The following is a 26,466-nucleotide window of genomic DNA, read 5'->3' on the forward strand; positions in this document are numbered from 1 at the left end:
GATGGTGCAGCTTCTGATGGACTAACGCTGTAGGAGCAACATCTTTTGCTTTTGGAGTTGCTGGGCAGTGGTACAGGGAACATTGCTGGCCTTCTGATGCCAAAGAAAGAGAAGTTAGACCGCAGTTGGGAGAATTCTTGATATTAAAGGTTGCCGAGTACTATTCCTTGTTTTCTAGTAGTTGCATTTTTATAAAGATGCCTCATGAAAATAATGTGTGGAATTAAGAGTAGAAACGCATTTTGGATGTTTTAAGAATACAAAATGAGTTTTATTTTAGCAGAAAATACGAATAACATTTGATAATCATGCATGGTGTTAGGGGAGGAAAGCAAAGTTTTAATGCTCTAGGTTTGTTGTTCAAAACCATTTCTATACAAGGATATATAGCTGGTAAAGCTTTTGTAAATTTTCCCATCTAGTTAAAAATTCAGATCTAATACTAGTCAAGTATGGACTATTTTTGAAAGAGAGTATAGTAAGTGCAATCATGTTCATATGAAAATATGTTGGGAAAAACTCTTACATGCAAAATCGGGCTTGTAATATTTTCTCTAGTTTCTTTGTTGTGTTGATTTTATTCTTTCTGTTATCATTATTTATATATGAATTACCAGGAGCATGACTTAACACAGTTGATATCTCATTCAGATTATAAGCAGCAAACACAAATCAGATTATATGCGACACCATTAAGGGATGCTCTGTGTTTGTCCTGTAGTCTTTTTTTTTTTCTTTTTTTCAATAGTTTTTGGGGTAGTGGTGGTTTTGGTTACACAGATCAGTTCTTTAGTGGTGATTTCTGAGATTTAAGTGCATCCATTACTCAAGCAGTGTACCCTGTACCCAATACGTAGTATTTTATCCCTCACCCACCTCCCAACCTTCCCTCCTGTGTCCCCAAAGTCCATTAGATCACTCTTAAATGCCTTTGCATCCTCATAGCTTAGCTCCCACTTACGAGAACATATGGTATTTGATTTTCCATTCCTGAGTTACTTCACTTAGAGTAATGGCCTTCACCTTCATCCAAGTTGCGGCAAAAGACATTATTTCATTCCCTTTTATGACTGAGTAGTATTCTATGGAGTATATATACCACATTTTCTTTATCCACTCATTGGTCGCTGGGCACTTAGGTTGGTTTGGTATCTTTGCAGTTGCTAATTGTGCTGCTGTAAACATGTATATGCACGTGTCTTTTTCATATAATGACTTCTTTTTCTTTGGATAGCTACCCAATAGTGAGATTGCTGGATCGAATGGTAGTTTTACTTTTAGTTCTTTAAGGAATCTCCATAATGTTTTCCATGGTGGTTGTACTAATTTTCTGTAGACTGAAGCATTATTTTAACTAGTATTAATTGTTCTGGAGTCCCATGAAGTAACTGGCACCAAAGTAGAGATAGCCGTTCCCTCAAATTACCCAAGTAATCTTTCTTTTAAAAGGAATTGGAGCTGAAGTTATTTTCAGGGACTTCCAAACTTCCATTGTCAACATTTAAATTAAATATCTTAAGATTCATGAATGGGGAGACACTTAATCCCCACTGAAGGGAACTCTCCACACTTCTTCACCACAGTCATAGTTTCTTCGTAGTAGCATATCTCTTTTCTCCATATTATTTTTCTTTCTATGCTTAAAAATAATCATCATTTGATACTTTTGATGTACCCTTTCTCCCTCTTTTCTTTGCAAAGATGGTTGCCTACTTAAATATTACTCCTTTCTTAATTCTAGTTAACAAATAGACTCTAACCTGTAATCAGTTGGAGCTTTTCCTACTACTATTATGAAAGAAAAGTGGGCAAGTTTCACTGTGCTGCTGGAATTGAAGAACAGATGAGGCTAATCCTTAAGGAATAAGTTGTCTGCTTCCCCTCCCCCCGCACCCTCGCTCTAGTTAGGAGCTGTTATTTCATGTATTAGTATGGGCAAAGATGAAGTAATCTCTTCTGTTAGACCATATGCTAATATAGGGCTGATAAGTAAGTGTGAAAAATGAAAGGGAGAAACACACTAATTGTATTCTTTCAATAAGGTATGCTATCCAAGATAATTATTTCATGACAGTTTTAGTTATAGTACTTGTTTTATCATGAAATAAAAGATGGTTTTAGGAGGCTTTTATTGGAAAGACAATTGTATCAAGCTAGTACAAATTAGATTTTTGTTTTTATAAAGGTGAGCAAACCCATGAGCAGTTTTTAAATTGATGTGTTCTAGTCTACAAATGAACAAATTCTGTTTGAGGGTTAAAGAAGCTATTATTTTGTCCTTTATGCTGACAGTTCTATTACAGATTGGCCTACTGTTGGCATTAAAAAAAAATGTTTGGCTCCTTATGATCTTTGTGCATGCAACTATAATATTAATGCAGCACCATAGCACTGTTCATTAAGAAATGACTTTAAATGAGGTTGAAGCGTGTAAATTTGGAAAGATACAGATGTTAAATGCAGTCGTTTCTCTTTGTGTACAGCTGTATGGCTAATAATTTCCAAGCGGCTAAAGCTCTTGTTAGCAGGAGTGCTGGTGTGTTAAGAATGGCTCTATAAATAACTTTAAGAACTGAAGTTGAAGGTGCTTCTTTTAAAGACTATTGTTAACTAAACATTATTGCCAAACAGATGGAAAGCATTCACCAGCCTGATGTTTTTGGGTCTAATTATATTATCACCAGCCCTGTACGGCTCAGTTGAAGAGGTGTATCCAGAGGCCAATTTATAATCATTTAGCCAACACCTGTTTGGGAGAAATTGACAGTCAAAGGGCACATTTTTAAAAAATCACATATGTTCTTGTGTTTATTGCCTCAATGTGAACGTTGTCTAGTTGCACACAAACTTCATAGGAGAAGAAAATATAAACAAAGCAGCATTTCCCAGCCTTGTTTATCCATCTTAATTTGTTTTTTTTTTTTGGGAGATGGAGTCTCACTCTGTTGCCCAGGCTGGAGTGTGGAAGTGGCATGATCTCAACTCACTGCAGCCTCTGCCTCCTGATTCAAGCGATTCTCATGCCTCACCCTCCCAAGGAGCTGTGATTACAGGTGCCCACCACCATGCCCGGCTAATTTTTGTATTTTTAGTAGAGACGAGGTTTCACCATGTTGGCCATGGCTGGTCTTGAACTCCTGACCTCAGGTGATCCATCCACCTTGGCCTCCCAAAGTGCTGGGATTACAGGCATGAGCCACTGCGCCCAGCCAGTTTGACCTTTTTATCTGATCTGCTTCATGCTTCATGGCTAAGTGAGATGAGTAAAGAGGTATCACTCCTGATTTATGCAGGTATATTTTGTTGAGTCAATTAAGAGGCTTTTTATAGGGAGAAGTTCTTTCCTTTGGTTGTACAGCTTCCATGCCTTTTACCTAGTGAGATGTGTTCTACTTCATATAGATGTGTCTTGTTCAAATAGAATTGGCTTTCTGGTAAGTGACTTAACAGTTGCACCTTATATAGGCTGGGTGCGATGGCTCACGCCTGTAATCCCAGCACTTTGGGAGGCCAAGGCAGGCGGTTCACAAGGTCAGGAGATCGAGACCATCCTGGCTAACACGGTGAAACCCCGTCTCTACTAAAAATACAAAATTTAGCCAGGCGTGGTGGCGGGCACCTGTAGTCCGAGCTACTCGGGAAGCTGAGGCAGGAGAATGGCATGAATCCGGGAGGCGGAGCTTGCAGTGAGCCAAGATCGTCCCACTGCACTTCAGTCTGGGCAACAGAGCAAGACTCCGTCTCAAAAAAAAAAAAGTCACACCTCATATAAAAACAAATGAGACTGAAGAAACACTAAATGTCTTCACAGATTCAACAGATGTTCAAAATATGTTTATTGAGCTCTCCTTTGCAGAAAGAGGGCCATGGTGCCTCCTTTTACATTCTTGGTATGTTGATTTAACTCTTAAAGTTCACAGATGTGTTTTCATATTTTGGAGGCTCAAGATTTGTGTTGATTATAACTCAAAGGGCAGCTATGGAAAGAATAAGTCTATCCCATCTGAAAAATAATAAAAGTCAAACCCTTTGTTTCAACTGATGATCCCACTATTTCGTTTTAGTGTTTTTCCTTCTTCTGACATATTTTACTATTGAAAGGCTTATATATGTTACCTCTATTTTCTTATCACTCATTATTAACTCCGTGCAATGTGGCTTTTATCCTCAGCAGTTCACTGTACAATGCTGTATTGAAAGTTACATATGACTTCCTAACTGCCCTAACCAGTGATGGTTTCTCAGTCCTCATTCTTCATGGCTTCTCCCTGTTGTTTGGCATAGATTACACTCATCTTAAGCATCCTCTTTCTCTGTCATCTGAACCACCGTGTTTTCTCTTTGTACTTTTCTCACTACACTTTTGGTTATTGTCGTATTTACTCACAATATTTCAACTATGTATATTTTCAAAATTCAGAAATAAATAGTATAGCTTAGCAGTTAAAGAGAAAGAAACCTGGAGCCAGACTACCCTCTACCACTTATTATCTTTGTGAGTATGGACAAAGTCCTGAGGTTAAAGAAGTTCCAGTGTTTCAGAGTGCACTCCAGAGAGGTACAGTTTTATGTTTATTTCCTTATCTGTAAACTTGATTAATAAAAGATACCTACCTCTTTGGATTGTTGAGAGAGTTACATGATTTAATTCCTTAAAACCCAGCAGAGTGCCTGAAATAAAGGAAGTGTTCCAGTGGGATCATTCTTGTGTCTTTAGTTTTTATCTTTACGGAGAATGCTCAAATATAAATCATTAGTACCGACTTATTTTCTAAGCTCTATTCCCATGTCGTCATCTACCTTACAAACTTTTAGACTTGAATTCACTAACCATATGTTTATTAAACATTCACTGTGTGAGAACAGTGTATTCTGTGATAGAATAATTTTTATGCTATTGGTTTTCTATTGCTGTCATAACAAATTACCACAAAGTTGGCAGTGTATAACAACTAAATTATTAAAGTTCTATAGGTCAGAAGTCTAACACAGTTGCTGGTTTGAAATCAACGTGCTGGCAAGGCTATATTCCTTACTGGAGGCTCAGGAGAGGAATCTGCTTCCAAGCTCATTCAGGTTGTTGACTGAATTCTGTTCTTTCCGTAGAGTTGTAGGACTGAACTCTGTTTCTTTGCTGGCTGTCAGCCAAGGACTGCTCTGTACTCCTAAAAGTTGCCTGGGTTCCTTCTTAGGCTTGCTATGAGATCCTAGAAGCCTCTCTTCAGTTCTTGCATGTGGGCCTTTGCACCTGAGAGCCAGCAGCCATGCATCCCTTTCATGTTTTGAATATGATTTTCCTTTCAGCCATATCATTTCTGTGCTTTGCATTTCTTTTTGTAGAAGATAGTTCTCTGTTTTTGAAATGGATTCATATGATATTTTGGAACCCACCCAGATAATCCAGTGTAATCTCTCTGTTTTAAGGTCCCTACCTTAATTATATCTGCAAAGGCCTTTTTGCCAGTAACGTAGCACGTTCACAAATGCTGGGGATTCTTAGGGTATGAACATCTTTGGGGCCCATTGTCCTGCCTTATCGCATGCCCATAAAGAGCTTGAAGTCTCATTGGGAGACAGACCCCCAAATTGAAGGGTTAGAGATGCTATAATAGATGTTGGTGCTGTGTAAAACAGCAGAAGAAAGGAAGAAAGTAGTCAGTGTTGCTGAGAGAGTGACATTTGTGCTGCGTATGGAAAGATGCATACTTGTTTGATAAGTGGCTGGGGGAACATTTCAGGGAAAAAGAAGCAATAATAGTGATAGCAGTAATAGCAACTGGCTGTACTTTTATAAGATTATCTTACTGAAATCCTCACATTTGTTAGATACTGTTACCGACCTTTATAGCTTCTACATAATAAGAATGTCTATGTCCACAAGAAGACATGTCTGTAATGTCTTTTAATGTAGAATAGGATGGTAAAATTATTTCACTGGGCCAGACCTGGTGGCTTATCCCTGTAATCTCAGCACTTTGAGAGGCCAAGGCAGGTGGATCACTTGAGCCCAGGAGTTCAACACAAGCCTAGGCAATACAGTGAGACCCCTGTCTTACAAAAAAAAAAAAAAAAAGATTCATCCAGGCATTGTGGCACATGCCTGTAGAACCAGCTACTTGGGAGACTGAAGTGGGAGGATCGTTTGAACCTGGGAGGTTGAGGCTGCAGTGAGCTAAAATCACACCACGGCACTCTAGCGTGGGTAGCAGAGTGAGACCCAGTCTCAATGAAAATACAATAAAACAAAATAAATCATTGAATTGTTGGGAGGATTAATATGGATTACACATGGGTAAAGTATAGCACATAGTAAATGCTTAAAATATGGCAGATTAGAGAATAGAGGGTGGATAAGAGAAGTGCTTAGGAGGTAGAATTGATTTGATTGGTTTAGAATTGATTCTAAATACTTGGTATTTAGAAGGTTATCAGTGTGTAATTGTTGAATACTGGATCAGTCACTTGTTCCAAAGGTGGGAGACAGGAGAGAGTTCACAGTAACTTAGACCACTGTTTCAGAGCATGCATGGAAGATGGTCTTACTTAGTACTATAGGAGGAGAAGCAGGCTGTTTGTGTGTTTGTTTGGTGAAGGCAGGGCCTTGGGAAGAGGATATGAGGTACCTGTGAGAATACTGTATTGAAATTAATGGAAATTTAAGTAGTGTAGGTCAGACACTCAGAAGACAAAGATGAAGTTGTCACTATTTTTTCAACTTGATTATCTAAAATGGAATTTTCCATCTTCTCAAACTGGTTTCCCATCTCACCTTTCTGTTTCTTCTCACCTTTTAAAAATTCTTTATTTTTTTCAAGCTTAACATCTTTTTTTCCATCCTTAATTTCTGTCTCTCCTTATCCAGTGGTGGGCTGGTAGATATTTGACAGCTCTCTGGTAGGGTGAAGAGGCTCATTTGCAGTGTTTGCTGATTTCTGTAATACAAATCCTCCTCCCATGGCCAATTTCAGTCTGCGGCTGCTTTTGTTGTATAATGACAAAGTTGAAAAGCTGTAACAGAGACTGCATAGGCCTGCAGAGCCCCAAATATTTACAGTCTGGCCCTTTAAAGAAAAAGTTTACCAATCTTTGCTATTGTAGTATTTCCAAAATAATAAAGCCTTCATAGGGTGGGATGATTTCATACTTCTGTTAATTTATTTTATCCATCAAGATGAGGGGTGGGAATGAGTAGTTTAAGGGGGCAATGTGTGAGAGGTTATGAAGGGTCTCGAGGTCATTTTATGGGCTTAAGCTTTTTCTCTCAGTGAGATAAGAAGAGTGCCATGTTCTAACTTATGTTTTAAAAAGAAAACCCTGGCTGCTGCTTTGAGGATAGACCACAGGGCAGCACAGATGGTAGCCGGGAGGTCAGTTGGGACACCGTAGTTACAAGTTAGGTAAGAGTTGGTCTTTGCTTGAATCAGAGTATTAACTGTGGAAATGGTAAGGTGAGTTCAGATTCAGGATACATTTTGAAGACAGAGCTGATAGGATTTGGTGGAAAGAGATGTTAAGGTGAATCCAAGGTGAAGTGGTACCAAAAGGATGCCTTAGGCTAGAGCCTGAGTTATTGAGATCACATTATAGCAAGTTGCTACATAGGAGATTTTAGGAAAAAAATTGAGACTTGAACAATTTTTTTGAGCCACTTCCTGTTGATCATATATGTTCCAAGAGGGAAAACTCTGTTTAAAATAATATGTCTTTTACTTCTAAGAAATACATTTTAAAATACTTTAGGAAACAGGAATGTTTCTAACATATGTCATTTTTAGAAAAGGAAACCATAATAAAACCTATTTTGGATAAGGTTATTTTGATTCTATAATTTGCCAACTTAAAAAAATTATTCAGAAATGAACAATTTTGGGGAGGGGATTAAATTTCAGCCCTGCCCCACTCTTAAAGTTTAGTTTAAAGCTAAGAGTTAATGTTTCATTGTATTGTTAATAAATTATTACTCATGTCTTTTATGTAGGTTTTACTTGTAATGGACACAAGGACAGAACAGACTTTCATTTTAAAAGTAAGTAAAATTTGTAGCCAGGTGCGGTGCCTATAATCCCAGCACTTTGGGAGGCTGAGGTAGGCAGATCACCTAAGGTCAGGAGTTCGAGACCATCCTGCCCAACATGGTGAAACCCCGTCTGTACTAAAAATACAAAAATTAGCCGGGTGTAATGGTGGGCGCCTATAATCCCAGCTACTCGGGAGGCTTAGGCAGGAGAATCGCTTGAACCCAGGAGGCAGAGATTGCAGTGAACCAAGATTGCACCATTGCACTCCAGCCTGGGCAACAAGAGTGAGACCCTGTTTCAAAAAAAAAAAAAGAGTAAGTAAAATTTGTATGTTTAATGAATTTAAAATTTTAATTTCAAATTATGCTTCTGAAAGAAAATATTTTAGTTAGTATTTAGTTAATGCTAACTAAGTAGTTAATATTTCCCCCTTAGGTTTTGAATGTCCTTTAATGTTGTTTCTGGTGATGTTTATTTACCTTTTTTTTTTTTTTATCCTTCCATCATGGTTGATAGCATGCATTTAACAATTTTTTTTTTGATACAGAGTATGGAGGAAATAATTTGGATAAATTGAAGAACCATTTCGTGTTGTTTGAATGTGTAGTGTGTAAATACATCTCAAGAACATTTTTTATAATCGTGAAGACTACACACAGTCTCACCTTCGATTATCACTACAGTTCTTAAGAGCTAAAATTTTGCCTTAAAGTCTTGTTACAGGTATTTTGGGAAAGCATTATCTACATTCCTGGTCCTCTTTTTGATCTAAATTCAATTTTGATTCTATGCATAATGTAATTTATAACTAAATTAATCAGGAGAGAAAGAACCCTCAATTTTGAAATTTTGAAATTGTGTTTGGAATGGACTGTGCTAGTACATATTCTGAAAATATCCTAATTTAAGCATTTTCACAGCATTCAGAAGATGAATTTATTAATTTTATATTTCTTTTTCTGATGCTTTTTCTTTTGCTGATAAGGCATGGCAGTAGGTCACATTGACACATACTGAAACACGTGTGTGTGTGTGTGTGTGTGTGAATATACATTATCATTGACATTTCCCCAGTTTTTAAAAACAGTATGACACCAGAAAATAGACAAACCTTATTCCTTGTAAGAGGACTTAATATTGTTTGCACTTCTAGGGGATGGGATTTTAAAATTGCCTGCTTAATCTAAGAATACCTTTTATGTCTCAGGAGTTTGCATTGGTCTTACAATGTCTACTGCTTTAAAGATATAGATAAGTAAAATAAAGCTTAAGAAAAGGTCACAGAGAAATAACTGTGTGTCATCCTGATGACTTAGTTTGAGAGCATCTCTAATAAAAACACTGACCCACGTAATTGATTTTAATGGCAGCTTTGTGGCATCTTCCTTCTCTGGATTCATGCCAGATGCCATCAGCAGAGCCTCCAGGGACTGGGGGGCATAGAGCAGCAGATGAGTGGTTTCTCTGAAGCCCAGAGTAACTCGGATAGATTAGTTTGGTTGATAAACACAGAGCACAGCAGGCTCCAAAGGCAGCTGAGGATACAACTGACCTTTTTGTTCTCTGTCAGGGTCTAAGGAAAAGCAGTGAATACAGCAGGAACAGAAAGACCATCATCCCCCGCTGTGTGCCCAACATGGTGTGTCTGCATAAGTACATCATCTCTGAGGAGTCAGTATTTCTTGTGCTGCAGCATGCGGAAGGTTGGTTTGTAGTTTGGATTGTTTATGCAGTGAAGAATGTCACCTACTTAGCTTCCAGTTTCTCTCTGTCATTTCATGAGCAGATAGAATATATGAAACATGTTTAAGAAACCATTTCCTATTCCTCTGCTCTACCTCCCTACTTTGAGTTGTGAGGGAAAATGAAAACCCAGGTGAACAGCAGATTTCATGTGAACTATGGTACCATTTGTAGATTTACTTCACTACTTACTTTCTCATGAAATTTACCTAATATAATGAGAACTTTAATGTGAATGTGTGGTAAGAGAGCTAGATTTTATTTTAGTGATATTTTGTTCACTTGTTCCCTGCTGAAAGGATACATTATGTTAGATGACTAAAATGAAAAGCATCCCCTGAAGAATTAATTAATTACCTCCTTCTTTTAGAAGTCAAGGGTGTTTGTTTAACATTTGACGTTACCTAGTTATTCTGATCTGAGTTTTTATGAATACAGCCATTGGCATCACATATGGGTACAAAGCAGAGGCATAGTTCTCTGCCTTCAAACTGTTTATGAAATTTCAGCTCTTTGTAGAGGGAACAGGTGGCAAAAAATATTATGTTTTGATTTTTTTTTTGTCCTTTAATACCTGAATTTAAATAAATAGTTTTTTATTTAGGATGACTGAAAACACACATAAATATAAATTTACTTAATACATATTGCCACTTGACTTTTAAGAGGTGTTCGTAAAATAGTAAAAAAATTTTAATTGTTTCCCATATTTCGTGAAGCCATTATTTTTATATAACTATTGTACTTTACTAATAGGCATAACATTTGTATTTAATACAATTTTTTAGGAAAAGAAGTCAATGCTTTCTGGAATGAGGTCTCATATGATTAACGAATGCAAGATTTTTGATGGGGGCAATAAACAATATTGTTTATTGTGAAGTATAGCACAAGATAACTACAGATGGAGGGAAGACCTCCATATGCAGTATTTAATAGGAAATTCAGAAGGGGCTCTATGGTCTCTCAGGTATTAAGAGAGTTAATTGTGTGTGTGAATTGGATAACTAATTCACCTTTGTTCAGACATTATAGACAGCTTTTATCTGAGGATACCAGTGCATTACAGACATTATTGAATTAGAGGTCATGTCATCTGATAGCGAAATACAGCCACCTCTGGTGTGGAACAAAATAACTTGCGTAGTAATAATCCATAATAATTTAGAACAAGGTCAGTAGGATGAATGTAATTATAGTCAATATTCTATTACCCAGTGTGGATTATTCATGTTGGAGATTATCTATGGCAAAATTTTCAATCTTAGCTTACCTCTGTTATTTGTAGCTGTATCTTCCTCTTCTTCCTCTTCCTTTTCCTTCTCCAGATCATTTTTCAGTTTTTTTCTACCATCTTCTCACTATCCCTTATACCTCTTGAAGCTGATGTTTCAATTGATTTTACTTGAATAGTGTGGAAAATTTTTATAATCTTTTAAAGTCATAGACTTATGACTTTTAAATTTTCTACTATTTTAGATCCCTCTTTACTATCGACCATATCTGACTTTGGTCACATGACCATAAAATTTGTCTCTTTTGACCATTCATTTTAGGTGTCTATTGTTTAATTTTAAGATGGTTTTATAATATAAAGATAGTAAATTACAATGCAAATAGAGACTCTGGATTAATTAACTATTCAGTAAATTTATTGAGCATGTACTGTATAGTAGGCTGCTTTTTAGGTGAACAAGACAAGAACATTCTTTTTTTTTTTTTTGGTTGGGGGTGGTCAGGGTCTTGCTGTGTTTCGTAGGTTAGAGTGCTATGGTACAATCATAGCTCACCGTAACCTTGAACTCTTGGGCTCAAGTGATCTCCTGCCTCAGCTGGGATTACATGCGTGCACCATGTAATCCCTGGCTAAGGTTTTAAAGTTTTTGTAGAGATTGGGTCTCTCCGTGTTGCCCAAGTTGGTCTTAAACTCCTGGCCTCAAGCGATTCTTCCGCCTCAGCCTCCCAAAATGCTGGGATTGCAGGTGTGAGCCAGCACGCCAGGCCTGAAACTTAAATTCTTGTTGTGAAAAGTCAAACAGAAAAACAAAAAGCAAGAGAACATTGGATAATAAAAGGAACTATACAGATCTATTTTTTTTTTTTTTTGAGATGGAGTCTCGCTCTGTCCCCCAGGCTGGAGTGCAGTGGTGCCATCTCGGCTCACTGCAAGCTCCGCCTCCCGGGATCATGCCATTCTCCTGCCTCAGACTCCTGAGTAGCTGGGACTACAGGCGCCCGCCACCGCGCCCGGCTAATTTTTTTTGTATTTTTAGTAGAGATGGGGTTTCACTGTGGTCTCGATCTCCTGACCTTGTGATTCGCCGCCTCAGCCTCCCAAAGTGCTGGGATTACAGGCGTGAGCCACCGCGCCTGGCAGGAGCTATACAGATCTTTAACAGAGGGAGATCTAACAGATAACAACTGGGGGACTATGTTGAATTAAGTAGTCGAGGGAGCCCTCTCTGAGAAGGTGGCATTTAAGAGAAGTTCTGAATGGCAAAAGAAACAATCATTTGAATATAAGATACAGGTACAGGGATGAGTGTAAAAACAAACTTGGGATGTTTGATGACCAAGAAAGGCATCATTTGGTTGGAATGGAGCAGAGCGAGGACAACGTGAGGCACTTGTTGGTACATGAGGCTGTTGGAGAAGTAGACAGGAGCCTTGTACAGCAGAGTAAGGACTTTGGCTTTTATTCAAGTGCGTTGGGAAACCATTGGACTTCTTGAGGGGTGACACAATCTGATTTACATTTTAAAAAGGTCACTGGCTCTTGTATGGGGAATGCGTTGTAGAAAGGTAAAAATAGAAGCAGTAAAAAGGCTAATACTGGAGGCTAGTCAAAAGGTGCTGCTGGCTTAGCCTTCTGGGGCACCAGTCGAGATGTTTGAGGAGAGAGTCAATGGGACCTGTGATGGATTTGAGATTAGGAAGAGGAAAATCTGCAGTAATTTCTCAGATTTGGCTTGAGCAGTGCAGTGAACTGGGTGATGAACAGTGTGTTTTCTTTTACACATCAGTGACACCTCCGTAGATTAGGAAGTTGGCCTGTGTCATAGAAAAGTAACTTTTCATATGTGCGAATAGTTATTACTGAGAAAGCAAACCTTGAACAGTTGTTTTCTCCATAACATGAATGCTTTGAATATTTATGATTTGTAGATTTAGCTTTCCATTGCTTACAGAACTACTCATGATTTATGTGAGTGTCTTGGACTCTTTCTTTCCGTTTTTAATTCATTTCATTAGAAATGTATTGAGTGCTTGCTGGGACACAGGCATAGTTCTAATTTGGCAGTGAACAAAACAGAGGACTTTGCCTGCATGGAGCTTACATTACATTACATTATAGAGGCAGAACAGACAATAAGCAAATATTTAAGTAAATATATGACAGATGGAGGTAAATATGCTATGGAGAAAAACTAAAGGAAAGGGGAAGGGAATGCTAAAGGGATGAGAAGGGGTGGTTTGCTATTTTTATATAGGGTGGTCATCTTATTGAGAAGGGACATTTGACCAGAGACCTTCAGGAAGCGAGAGAGGGAGCATTGTAGATATGTAAGGAAAGGATGTCTTGGCAAGAGAAAACAAGTAGGTCCACAGGCTTAGAGGCATTTGTGTGCTTGGTGTTCAAGAAGCAGCAGGATCAGTGTGGCTGGAGCAGAACAGAAAGAGCGGTAGGAAGAATGCTTAGAGAAGTGAGGAGGCAGGCAGGCAGATCCTGTATAGCATTATAGGCCACGTTAAGAACTGGACTTTTATTCTAAATGAGCTAAGACATTATTGGGTCATGCTGAGCAAAGAATTGATGAGATGGGGATCATTTGCTGCTTGGTGGAAAACAGAATGTAGGAGAGCAGAAGGAAAAGCAGGGAGATCAATTTGGGAGTTGTTGCAGTACCCCAGGTGAAAATGCTGATGGCTTGGACAGGGCATTAGTGGTGTAGGTCAGGGGTCCCCTGGCCACAGACAGGTACCTGGAGGTGAGTGGCGGACAAGTGAACATTACTGCCTGAATTCCACCTCCTGTCAGATCAGCAGTGGCATTAGATTCTCATAGGAGCACAAACCCTATTGTAAACTGCACATGCAAGGGATCTAGGCTGTACAATCCTTAGGAGAATCTAATGCCTAATGATCGGAGGTGGAACAGTTTCACCCCAAAACAATTTCCACCCTCACCCCCACCCCTGTCCCCGTCCATGAAAAAATTGTCTTCCATGAAACTGGTTCCTGGTGCCAAAAAGATTGGGGACTGCTGGCATAGGTGGTGAAGAATGGTTATTAGAATCTGAATATATTTTGAAGGTAGAATGGGCATGATTCTGTCTTACATGATTTCAAAGTTTTTGGCTCAAATAATTGAGATAATGTAGTTTCCATTTACTAAGCTGTGGGAGAAGTAAATTTAGAAGGAAAATCAGGGATTCCGTTTTGGACATGTGAATTTGAGATGCTTATTAAATATTCAGGTGATGTTGAGTAGAGAGTTAGGATATATCAGGCAGGATTTTAGGAGAGAGGTTTAAAATGTTTACGATTCCTTTTAATAAAGCCCTTTCTTAAACTATTTGAGAGAGAAAGGTGGGAAAGCAGAATGTATTCAGTCAAGGCCATGAGAGTTTAAGTTTCTCAGCTTAGGGATTATGTAATATTCATCATCTGTATGATGAATTAGTAAAATACTTGGTATTTAGAAGGTACTCAGTGTATAATTGTTGAATACTGGGTCAGTCAGAGAAAAGATGAAAGACCAAATTAAAAGACAGAAGTTGCAAAAGTCTCTGACTGTGGATATACAAAATAGAAAGGAGGTAGAAAAGAATTTCTCTCCAAGTTACTTACGGCCCCAAGGAGTAAAATGATTCTCCTTTTATTAATTAGTTTTCTAAAATTATAAAACTAATTTATAAAATAAATTCAAACAAAATAGAAGTTTATAAAGTAAAAATAAAAATTATCCCTCCCTATTCACTTTGTTGCCTAGACCTATTCCCCAGAAATAGGCACTTTTTTAACGGTTATCATATATCTTCCAATAACTTTCTATGTTTATAAGCATTCACTCCCTACCTGTCTGTTTTTAAAAAACTTAAATGGGTGTTACATATTGCCTTGAGCTTGCATTTTTTCCCCCATCTTAACAGTGTACCTTGGACGCCTTTAATATATCAGTATATTTAGTTATGTATTAACAGAGGCAGTATAGTATAGGGATTAAAAATAAGCACTATGGAGCCATGCTGTGTGAATATAAATGCTGGCTCACCATTACTAGTGTGACTTTGGGCAAGTTATTTAACCTTTCTGTGCCTCAGTTTCCTCATTTGTAAAATAGAGATAATATTAATTACCTACCTTATAGGGTTGATGTGAGGATTAAATAGTTGTATATGTAAAAGGCTTAGAATAGTATCTGGTACATGGTAAGCACTATGTATTTGCAAATGGCTGTTATTGATGTTTACATTGTTTCCAGTTCTCAATATAAATACATGTATTTATACATACATGTTTTTGTTTGTTGTATTTTTTGAGAATTATATGTAGGACAGATTTTTTTCCACGTTGAATTACTTGGCCAAAAGATGATTTTGATTGCTGCAATAGCAGTGTTTTGTCATACATATGAAATTTAAGTACTAATTCTGACCAAGCAAATTAACAAACAAACTTTGCAATCTTATAGAAAACCAATAGATTTAAAATCTGAGGAGAGACAAAGAATTTTAATTAAACATTATGAATTTTTAGTTTTATATCTTAAAATGGTTCAATATCTACAATTTTATGTCCTTCAAAAAGACTTAGAAAAGTATCATTTATAGTCCCAAAATTAGACAAATTTTAGGCACTTTAGTAATAACAGGTTGTTTTTTAAGGTTAATATATGTCTTTGGAAGAACATATGACCCCCAAAATGACGTTATACTTATAGATCCTTATAGATTCTTACTTATAGATTCTTTTCCTTGAAAGGTTTTCAAAAAAATTGTAACGATATTATCTTTCTATAACTCAGTTTAATAAATATTTATTTAATACCTGTTTTACAAGCTAGATAGAATCCTCTGCCTGCAGCTATTAAGACTTTTCAGTCTCGTAAAGGAGATAATAAAAGCATAAAAGTAATATTAATATGATGTAAATGTCATAAAGGGTATGAAGGTGAATGATAGAGGATTCAGAGAAGATATATATTGCGTCCAGTTAAGGGATACAAAGAAATTGGTAAAAGAAAACAGATTCTGAAGGACCTTCAAGAATAGGTAAGATTTTCACAAGCAGATACTGGGGAAACTATTAGGAAAAAAACATTCCAAGTGTAAGCGTGGTATGAGGAAAAGCCCATCATGAATTCTGTGTTGAGTAGGGGGAGAGGACCAAATCATGGGCTGGTAACTGTATTACTCAGGAGTTCAAATGCCTGTGCAGAGTTGGTACATGATTCAGTAGGTGGAGGGAATTTGACTTCTTGAATGCAGAAATGGCATAAGATCTGTGCTGAAATAGAAGATTAATTAGGCAGCAGTTAGTAGGGTAGAATGCTACAGGAGGGACTTAAAGTAAGGATCTAGTTGTAGTTATAGCATTATCCCCAAAAATGAAGACTTTAAGTACATTGAATTTTAGATTTCAGTAGTTTATTCAGGTGGAATTGGCCTAAGAATGAATGGAGCTTTTCTTAGAACTTTATTAAAAGGTACCGTTCCTTGCTGATCAGTGGCACTTTACAGATGCAGGTACTGCTTATACGGTACATCTCATCATCTGATTTGACAAGCAGTGACTTCTATGTCGTGCACATTGTGTAGGCAGTAGACATACAAAGATGAAAAAGACTTGATCCTTTCCTCAAAGTAGTCATCATCTAGGAGAACTGAAAACCACCCAAGACATTTTATTTGGATTGCACACAGGAATCTTAGGTTTAGGTTCAAGCATTGTTAGACTGACACAATGTAGGTATTTGTGGTAAGACAATGTGAGTATTGTTGTCAACAGACTAAAGAATATAGACTCAATGCATAGCTCCTTTTAAACTTCAGTTGAAATATGGGGAAATGTGAAACACTGAATATACTCTAAAGAGGACAGAAAGCATTAGCTAAGAAAAAAATGAAAGGAAACAGTTAAATGCCATAATGTCCTGTACCACTAACTGTTATCAAAGTGGGGAAGATGACACAAAAATTAGCTGACTGTGGTGGTGCATGCCTGTAATCCCAGCTAATTGGGTGACTGAGCAGGAGGATAACTTGAACCTAGGAGTTGGAGGCTTCAGTGAGCTGAGATCCCGCCACTGCACTCCAGCCTCGGCTACAGAGTGAGACTCTGTCTTTAAAAAAAAAAAAAAAAAAAGTTAAATAAATAGAATAGGGAAGATGGTTAACTAGATCACTGCTACAAAGAGGTGTATGAGAATTCTATGATTAATATTATGACCATTAGCCTTTATTGAGCATTTTTTCTATGCTAGGTACCATGTCAGGTGCTATATGTATTAATTGAATTTCTTGAAGTGAAATGTGAAGTAGGAAGAGGTATTTTTGATGTTTCCATTGACTTTTTTACACGTGCAATTGACTGTCAATTATTATTTTCTGGTTTAGGTACCCTTGGCATATGATGTTAATGATTACACTAAATATGTGCTGAAGAATTGTCTTCTTTATATGAATAGAGGGATTTATTTTTAACACATCGTTCTTTTTAATTTTTATTTATTTATTTATTTTTATTATACTTTAAGTTCTAGGGTACATGTGCACAACATGCAGGTTTGTTACATATGTATACATGTGCCATGTTGGCCTGCTGCACACATTAACTGATCATTTACATTAGGTATATCTCCTAATGCTATCCCTCCCCCCTCCCTGTACCCCACAACAGGCCCCAGTGTGTGATGTTCCCTACCCTTTGGCCAAGTGTTCTCATTGTTCAGTTCCCACCTGTGAGTGAGAACATGCAGTGTTTGGTTTTCTGTCCTTGCAATAGTTTGCTCAGAATGATGGTTTCCAGCTTCATCCATGTCCCTACAAAGGACATGAACTCATCCCTTTTTATGGCTGCATAATATTCCATGGTGTATATGTGCCACATTTGCTTAATCCAGCCTGTCATTGAACACATCATTCTTAATTTTTCATTTCTTTGCAACTGCAATTCTGTCTCCACAAAGTATACTTCTGCAGTTACTGCTTTTGAGATTTCTGGATCAAATTTAATTAATTATTCTTTCTTATAATACTGTTCCTAGTCACTACTGTTATAGCAGGTTTTTGATACTTAGCTATAATTGTTTAACATAAACATTATAATTGACAAAAGGGATTGAGGTGTTTTAATGGTTAAAATAAGATGAAACTATGGTGAAATAATAACTACAAGTATTGCTGGTAAAATACTGGATTTTTTTTTATTTCTCTGATTTACATGAAAGTGATTTTTATGATTTTAGTTTTAAAGATATATGTCAGAATACACAGTCAGAATTTCCATAACTTGCTTCATTAATGGTTGCCCAATTAATCTTCCTCAGTAGCTTTACTTATACAACATATTACATATGTGGCAGGGCATAAAAGGGGAAATATATTATTAATATGTTATTTATAAAGGCATAATTATATGCCACATGCCAAATTCCTCCATTCCTGGACCGGACATTTTCAAAATGGAATAATAATATTGTTGATTTTTCCCCCCCATTGTAGTATACAATTTAAACAGCACTTATTTATATATTTCCTTCTGACCAAGGGGCCATGCTTGAAAAAATTATTAAACAGAGCAGAACATAAACAGATGCTTCTAAGACTAAATGATATTTAACTTTAGAGTAGAATTTTAGCTGTGAAATTTCATATTAGTGTGTGTTACAACTAATTTCCCTTCAAAGGAAGAAATAGGTTATCACTTAAAAAAATTGATATCAGGAGATATGCTTGAAACCATACTCACCATTCAGCAATAACAAGCATTTTATTAAATATGCTTATCTTATGGCACACTTGATATTAATGAGTATTATTGACTTGTTCTGATTGATTTTTTAAGATAGCTTTTGCTTTTCTAATGGCTTAAATAAATAACTGTTAATTTGGAGATGTTAATACTTTTGTTTGTTTTGTTATACTTGTTCACAGGTGGCAAACTGTGGTCATATATCAGTAAATTTCTAAACAGAAGTCCTGAAGAAAGCTTTGATATCAAGGAAGTGAAAAAATCTACACTTGCCAAAGTTCACCTGCAGCAGCCAACTTCTAGTCCTCAGGACAGCAGTAGCTTTGAATCCAGAGGAAGTGATGGTGGAAGCGTGCTTAGAGCTCTGCCTTTGAAGAGTAGTCTTACTCCAAGTTCTCAAGATGACAGCAACCAGGAAGATGATGGCCAAGATAGCTCTCCAAAGTGGCCAGATTCTGGTTCGAGTTCAGAAGAAGAATGTACTACTAGTTATTTAACATTATGCAATGAATATGGGCAAGAAAAGATTGAACCAGGGTCTTTGAATGAGGAGCCCTTCATGAAGACTGAAGGGAATGGTGTTGATACTAAAGCTATTCAAAGCTTCCCAACACACCTTGCCGCTGACAGCGACAGCCCCAGCACACAGCTGAGAGCTCACGAGCTGAAGTTCTTCCCCAACGATGACCCAGAAGCAGTTAGTTCTCCAAGAACATCAGATTCCCTCAGTAGATCAAAAAACAGCCCCATGGAATTCTTTAGGATAGACAGTAAGGATAGCGCAAGTGAACTCCTGGGACTTGACTTTGGAGAAAAATTGTATAGTCTAAAATCAGAACCTTTGAAACCATTCTTTACTCTTCCAGATGGAGACAGTGCTTCTAGGAGTTTTAATACTAGTGAAAGCAAGATAGAGTTTAAAGCTCAGGACACCATTAGCAGGGGCTCAGATGACTCAGTGCCAGTTATTTCATTTAAAGATGCTGCTTTTGATGATGTCAGTGGTACTGATGAAGGAAGACCTGATCTTCTTGTCAATTTACCTGGTGAATTGGAGCCAACAAGAGAAGCTGCAGCAATGGGACCTACTAAGTTTACACAAACCAATATAGGGATAATAGAAAACAAACTCTTGGAAGCCCCTGACGTTTTATGCCTCAGACTTAGTACTGAACAATGCCAAGCACATGAGGAGAAAGGCATGGAGGAACTGAGTGATCCCTCTGGGCCCAAATCTCGTAGGATAACAGAGAAACACTATGCTCAGGACGATCCCAGGATGTTATTTGTAGCAGCTGTTGATCATAGTAGTTCAGGAGATATGTCTTTGTTACCCAGCTCAGATCCTAGGTTTCAAGGACTTGGAGTGGTTGAGTCAGCAGTAACTGCAAACAACACAGAAGAAAGCTTATTCCATATTTGTAGTCCACTCTCAGGTGCTAATGAATATATTGCAAGCACAGACACTTTAAAAACAGAAGAAGTATTGCTGTTTACAGATCAGACTGATGATTTGGCTAAAGAGGAACCAACTTCTTTATTCCAGAGAGACTCTGAGACTAAGGGAGAAAGTGGTTTAGCGCTAGAAGGAGACAAGGAAATCCATCAGATTTTTGAGGACCTTGATAAAAAATTAGCACTAACCTCCAGGTTTTACATCCCAGAGGGCTGCATTCAAAGATGGGCAGCTGAAATGGTGGTAGCCCTTGATGCTTTACATAGAGAGGGAATTGTGTGCCGCGATTTGAACCCAAACAACATCTTATTGAATGATAGAGGTCAGGAACTTTTGCAAATGCATTTCTTTTTATTCGCTGTTGCTTCCAATTAACTGAGTAGGCGTTTTATCTTGTAATTAGTATCTTCATTTCCTGTCTAGAGCTTCATTATCAGTGCAGCAAATTCACCCCCAGTAATAGCTTCTAGTACTTAATGATGCCATTATTCTTAATGATACTGTTTTTAGCTACAAAAGGAGTAATTACAGTTCACTTCTGCAGAAAATGGAAGAGAAAAATGTTTTGATTTCTCCTGTCGTTTTGTTTTTAGGACACATTCAGCTAACGTATTTTAGCAGGTGGAGTGAGGTTGAAGATTCCTGTGACAGCGATGCCATAGAGAGAATGTACTGTGCCCCAGGTTAGAGCAATCTCCTAAAATGTTTCACTTGAAAAAGTGATTCGGCAGCTCTCATTTCTTTATAGAAGTTGTATTTTTGTATCTTTCACTAGCAGTTTACATATGTGTTGGATTGGGTTATCTGTTTAACCCTTCAAAAAAAGAAAATTTGGGGCTGAACCAATTAAGTAATTCATAGGTATATATGTGTATGTGTGTCCATATATTTATTATTGTTAAATGAGTTTATATCTCACTAAGAACTGCAGTGAATTCTTAGAAATGTCTTAGCGTCTTAGTGTTTACAGGGACCTTTAAATACCCTGAGCCTCTTTAGATTCGTGATTTTTTTCTTTCTTTCTTTCTTTCTTTTTTTTTTTTTTTGAGATGTATCTCACTCTGTCATACAGGCTGGAATGCAGTGGTGCTGTTATGGCTCGCTGCAGCCTCCAACTCCTGGGCTCAAGCAGTCCTGTTGCCTCAGCTTCCTAGTAGCTGGGACTACAGGTGTGCACCACCATGCCTGGCTAATTTTTTTTAAAGCATTTCTTGTAGACATGAGGTCTTTCTGTGTTGCCCAGGCTGATCTAGAACTCCTGGGCTCAAGGTGCTGGGATTACAGGTGCATGCCACTACTCCTGGCTAATTTATTTATTTATTTATTTTGTAGAAACAGGGCCTTGCTGTGTTGCTCAGACTGGTCCTGAACTCCTGGCCTCAAGCAATTCTCAAGCAACTCCTGGTCTCAGCCTCTGGAATAGCTGGGATTACAGGCATGAGCCATGGTACCTGGCAAAATGGAGGTTTTAAAAATGCAATATGATTTTAGTGATGTGCCAACCTGGCATTTTATAAGAGATTTTTGTAGACACAACAGTTTTATCTTGCCCTTACTGTATTGTCTTTATTTTTTAAAAATTAGAGATTTATTTAATAATAATTCTAATAATTTATTCTAAAAATTTAGATTTATTCTAATAAATAAAGCAAAATTTATTTATTAGATCTTTTACTGACAATTATAGGTAGAGTAAGCATATGAATTGCATTTGAGTTGGTTTTTCTTAGTCATCAGTGCAGATGAGGCTGTGTTATGAATCCAAAGTTTGTTCACCTTTTGCTTACCGTTTAGCCTCTTTGGATGGCCAGAGTCACTTCACCTGTCACCCCATTGGCCTTCAAAGGAGTTTCAAGCTGATTTTTTTGACATAATCTGCTTAGGTGTTGATCAATATAGTATTTAATACTTACCAGCTAACTAATGTACTGATGCTAACTTTGTTTCTCTGCATAATGGGAAGTGACGATAATAAGGATTAGAAGAGCTAGATTGTTTCTAGTTACAACTTTCATTGTTAAGAATTATTTCCGCAGTAGAGAATACCAAAGTTTTCCAGCCTATAAAAAAAAATCCCAAAACGTTCCTGAAAGCAACTGTTAGGGTTTTGTTTTCTTTCCTCCTTCTTCCTTCAAATTAAGACTGTTTGGTTTTTATTTATTCTTAGACACAATAGAGCACACCTACATTTTTTTTCTCAGATAGATAATGTGATGCTATATTTTGAAATCATATTAGTTAATAGGGTAAAAAATTTCATGTTGAATTCACTTTATTACAGTTACTTGATTAAGAAAAAACCAGATCCTCCCCACTTTCTAATTTGATAAGAAATAACATTTTAGGTTCCAATGTACTTAGAAATATATTTGTTAATTATAATGAATTTGAAAGTTTTAGGATCAAACTTAATTTTGGAGTTTTTTTGAATCAAGCCTGTTACATCCTAAAGTGAAGTCTGATGATAACTATATAACAAAACCAAACATTTATGGAATATTGTTTAATATTTGTAAGTAGCCCTTATTTCTTATTTTTGTTATTACTTTCCTTTTTTTCCCCTGGTTCCTAGTAAGTGTATATATTGTTACTTATTGGAAACTATCTGTAAATTTGTGCTTGAGCATTATAGCAGATTATTTTTCTTTATTCTCAAGCACAGTCAGATTTACTTTAATGTCCATAACATGTTGGTATCCTGAGAGTTTTAATATGTGTAGAACAGAACCATATTACATTCATCAACAGATATACACTTTCAATTTCATATACTGGAATAAACCAAATTTAATACAGATCAGTTTCTAAGTTCTAATTTTTAAGCGTCGTCCCAGAAATTACAATTCTCTTAGTTGACCAGCAGGTGGCAGTCTACCATTAATGGATTTTGCTGTCCTTTTCCAGGTTGTCCTTCACTAGCATTTGAAAAAAGCTGTAGTCTGAAGAGGTGCTTTGTTGTCATTATTTGCATAAAAGAATTGTGCTTCCAAGCTTTGTGAGTTGCAAAAGTGTTCTAGTGTTATGGCATGCTTTGTGAACAATGTGGAAAGGCTTTCCATTCATTGGGCCTGTTAATTTTAGCAACTAGGTAAAACAAAACAAGTAATGGCCTTAACAGAAAAGTAACACCAGTGTTCTAATTAAGATGACCTTAAATCTAGAGAGTTATAGAACTCGGTTAAGTCTATGTGCTCGCACCCCTCACTTACAACTCAAGGGGAATTAGAGCAAAAATTTGTGAATTACTGTTTGCCCCAAAAGTTCATAGCAGTGCTACTGATAAATCAAAACTACAAATAGGTTTTCCTTTCCTCGAAGGATGGAAGCAATGCTAATATGTTAATATTTCAATGCTTAAAAATACAAATCAGTAACTACATGGGACATAGATTGTTTAACCACCTTTTGATCTACCCTTAGGAACACCAAGAGTTGAAGTAATTTCCTCTCATATGATCCCCTGCCTCTTACTTCCCAAGTCTAACCTTAGTATTATTGTCCAAGTAACTCTAAAGCATGTTAAGCAGCTGATGTTTGGTTAGAAAGAAAAGTTGTCACAAGATTACGATGAGAGCAACTCACTTCTGTTTAAACAGTGTGCACCCTCTACCCTGCCACTTCACCTCCTGGGAATCCTTATCACATATTTGTCCTGAAAACATTATCCACCTGCCCTGTACTTTATAATATCAGCAGTGTATCTTTTTATCTTGTGGATGATGTGCCTTTATATTTTGAGAAAAATTTCCAGTAACAGATTCGATTTGCATGGACAGAAACTTGAGCAAATGCCAAACTAGCAGGGGGGCCATTATTCTGCTCTATAAATAAGTTTAAAAAAGAAAAAACACACACACAGAAACCTGTGAATCAACATGTTTTGGTCTAATTGAGGGGAAAAGCAAGACAGATAAATTTTGAAATGCAAATGATCACCTTCTGTTATTTAAGTATAGTTTCTGCCAACTTTGTGATCCTAGATTTTAAAAAGTCGTAATTATTTCAACAATGTATACTCCCAAGGATGCCCAAGATTCACAAGTGTCTATAACAAAACTGAGAACTTTTTAAAAAGTTGCCACTTTTTTATATTAAAGAAAACAAATCCAACAACAAAAAGACAAAAACCACGGAGCTTTCTCTGTCTACATCTGTGAAAAAGCCAGCGCATAAATGGCTGCAGCTGCAGACCCATCAAGAGGGTCTTGAGAATACGAATTCACTGATCAAACCCAGCCCTGTTTTCAAAGTAGAAGCCATTCCTTTTAGGTTCACTTTGTATCCTTAGATTATCTAGGATGATTCTCTAGAAAGGTTTTATTTTAAATAAACATCATTCATGGTAAATGGGTTCCTTTCATACCACAGAAACACAGAATGGAGTTCAGGAAGAGAAAAGGCAAAAGAAATAGTCCACAAAGTAGGAACAGATTGTATAGTATGACAATGTAAATATAACACTGTCTGGTTTCCACATTAGGAGACTTTTAGATACTTTATTAGGATACTTTTACACAGGTTCTTCTATTTTTTTGTTGTGAGAGATTAGAGAATGAAAACTGGAGTAAATTGGTTATTTTTCTCTGGAGGACTTTCTTTTGGTTACTCTGATTTTATATCTGTTTTTACACACATAAACACAAAAGTTTTAGCCAAAAGATTTTATGTGCTTTATCATTTGATTTATTAACTTATGATAAAGAATAAACCTTTGGTTATAGTGTTTTAAGTATAAAGGAAAAATAAAATGTCAAGAAAGTATTTTTTTACCACTTTTTTTTCTTGACTCTTATCATTCAAAAACGGCTAGAAAATAGAACCTGTACTACTAAGCATATAAAATACAAAAAGGAAAACTGATTCTGAGGTGGGAGGATTGCTTGAGGCTGTGAATATGAGACTGCAGTGTGCTATGATCATGCCTGTGAATAGCTACTGCACTCCAGCCTGGGCAATATAGCAAGACCTTGTCTCTTAAGCAAAAATATAAGAAAGTGATATTTGAAAGCTTAATATACGATCTGAGACAAGTGCATAAAATTATTTGTGTTAGTTAACCTAATATAGTCACTTAAGTTTCCCATTCTAGTTTTGAACAAGTTGATATGGTATCCTATCAGTATGTGTCCTTCACCTTTATTTTCTGCCCCATTATGAGTCTTTAATTTGAAATGCTTGAAATTTACATTAATATTTGTCATTGAATACTTTTCAGACTTGAGGATTTATAGGTGCATATATGTGTAAATTGAAGAAGTCCAAAAGGCTTTTCACTGCAGCCCGATCTCCATGCTCCCAGATGTCAAATGACAGCTTTGCTTCCTCTCTTAGGCAATTTCACACTTGGAAACAGCTCACAGCTGACGGTAAAAAGTGAAACATAGAAAAATCATGCTGAAAACTATCTGTAAAAATTCAGTTTTAGAGCATGACATTTATTGACTACTTTTCTTTGTTCTTCTAGCCTGACTTTATCAAATAATCCATGAATATGTTTTGGGGAATAGTTTCCCCTGCCCTTCTCCATAAACATGCTTTCCGTGGCATTTGTTTCTTTATAGGCATGGAGCTCCATGTAATAGTTATGTATCTGATAATTAAAACTAGGACTCAGACCATGGATAGTTTAAAATATCTTGAGGCTTTCAGAAGTTTTTAAGGTTTAGAACATTTACACAGAATTGAGAACTACCAAACCTGCATATTGTCCCAGATCAGGTATAAACTCATTGCTTGACCTCGGGAAATTTATTTAAGACTTTCTAGGCCTCAATTTAACAGTAGTAAAATAGATTTGTTGGGTGTAAGTAAAATCACAGATGTCAGATCATCTGACATCCTCCTTACACAAAATGTACTCAAAATTGAAGTTTATCTTATTAAGGCAGGCTTTTTCCCCCAAGGGTAAATACTGATTTCTTATCTAATGTTAGTAGAGTTAAAAAGTTATTTCATTTGGATGACTTTCTGAGTATATATTTTTACTCATTTATAGAATTTGTACATAAAGTATATCATGTGGAAATAAGGGATTTATGGAAAATACTTTCATTTAGAGGAATGATGCCAAAACAACTTTTGTTTGGGGTAAAAGTTGAATGTCAAGATTCTCAACAAAGAAAATTGTTTAAATAAGAAAGAAATATTTAGATATGAGAATTTATGGGACCTGGATAATTTCAGCAAACATGAGAAATCTAATTTTAAGAATGTGAGATTGATAGGGAAAGCAAATAAATATAGATGTATATTTCAAAATAATAATGACATAAC

General features: G+C 36.7%; 1 protein-coding gene across 19 annotated transcripts in view; it reads left to right on the top strand.

Annotated features, from left to right (window-relative positions):
- Positions 1 to 26,466, top strand: part of LOC105493536 (ribosomal protein S6 kinase C1) — a 212,305-nt gene that overhangs the window by 159,375 nt on the left and 26,464 nt on the right. For 16 of the 19 annotated variants that reach the window (XR_011614076.1, XR_011614078.1, XR_011614081.1 and 13 more), the window contains 4 exons: positions 7,979 to 8,026; positions 9,589 to 9,721; positions 18,920 to 20,515; positions 20,787 to 20,876. Coding sequence is in view for 15 of the 19 variants with exons in the window: in XM_011761239.3 (XP_011759541.1) it covers positions 7,979 to 8,026; positions 9,589 to 9,721; positions 18,920 to 20,515; positions 20,787 to 20,876 (1,867 nt within the window). In the remaining 4 variants the exon portion in view is untranslated. Of the gene's footprint in view, positions 1 to 3,496; positions 5,077 to 7,978; positions 8,027 to 9,588; positions 9,722 to 18,919; positions 20,516 to 20,786; positions 20,877 to 25,408; positions 25,560 to 26,466 lie in introns of those variants that run through there. The other 3 variants (XR_011614083.1, XM_071080507.1, XM_011761236.3) reach the window with 3 other exon arrangements.

This window comes from Macaca nemestrina, chromosome 1 (genome assembly GCF_043159975.1).
Source record: "Macaca nemestrina isolate mMacNem1 chromosome 1, mMacNem.hap1, whole genome shotgun sequence".
In the NCBI taxonomy this organism is placed as follows: Eukaryota; Metazoa; Chordata; class Mammalia; order Primates; family Cercopithecidae; genus Macaca; species Macaca nemestrina.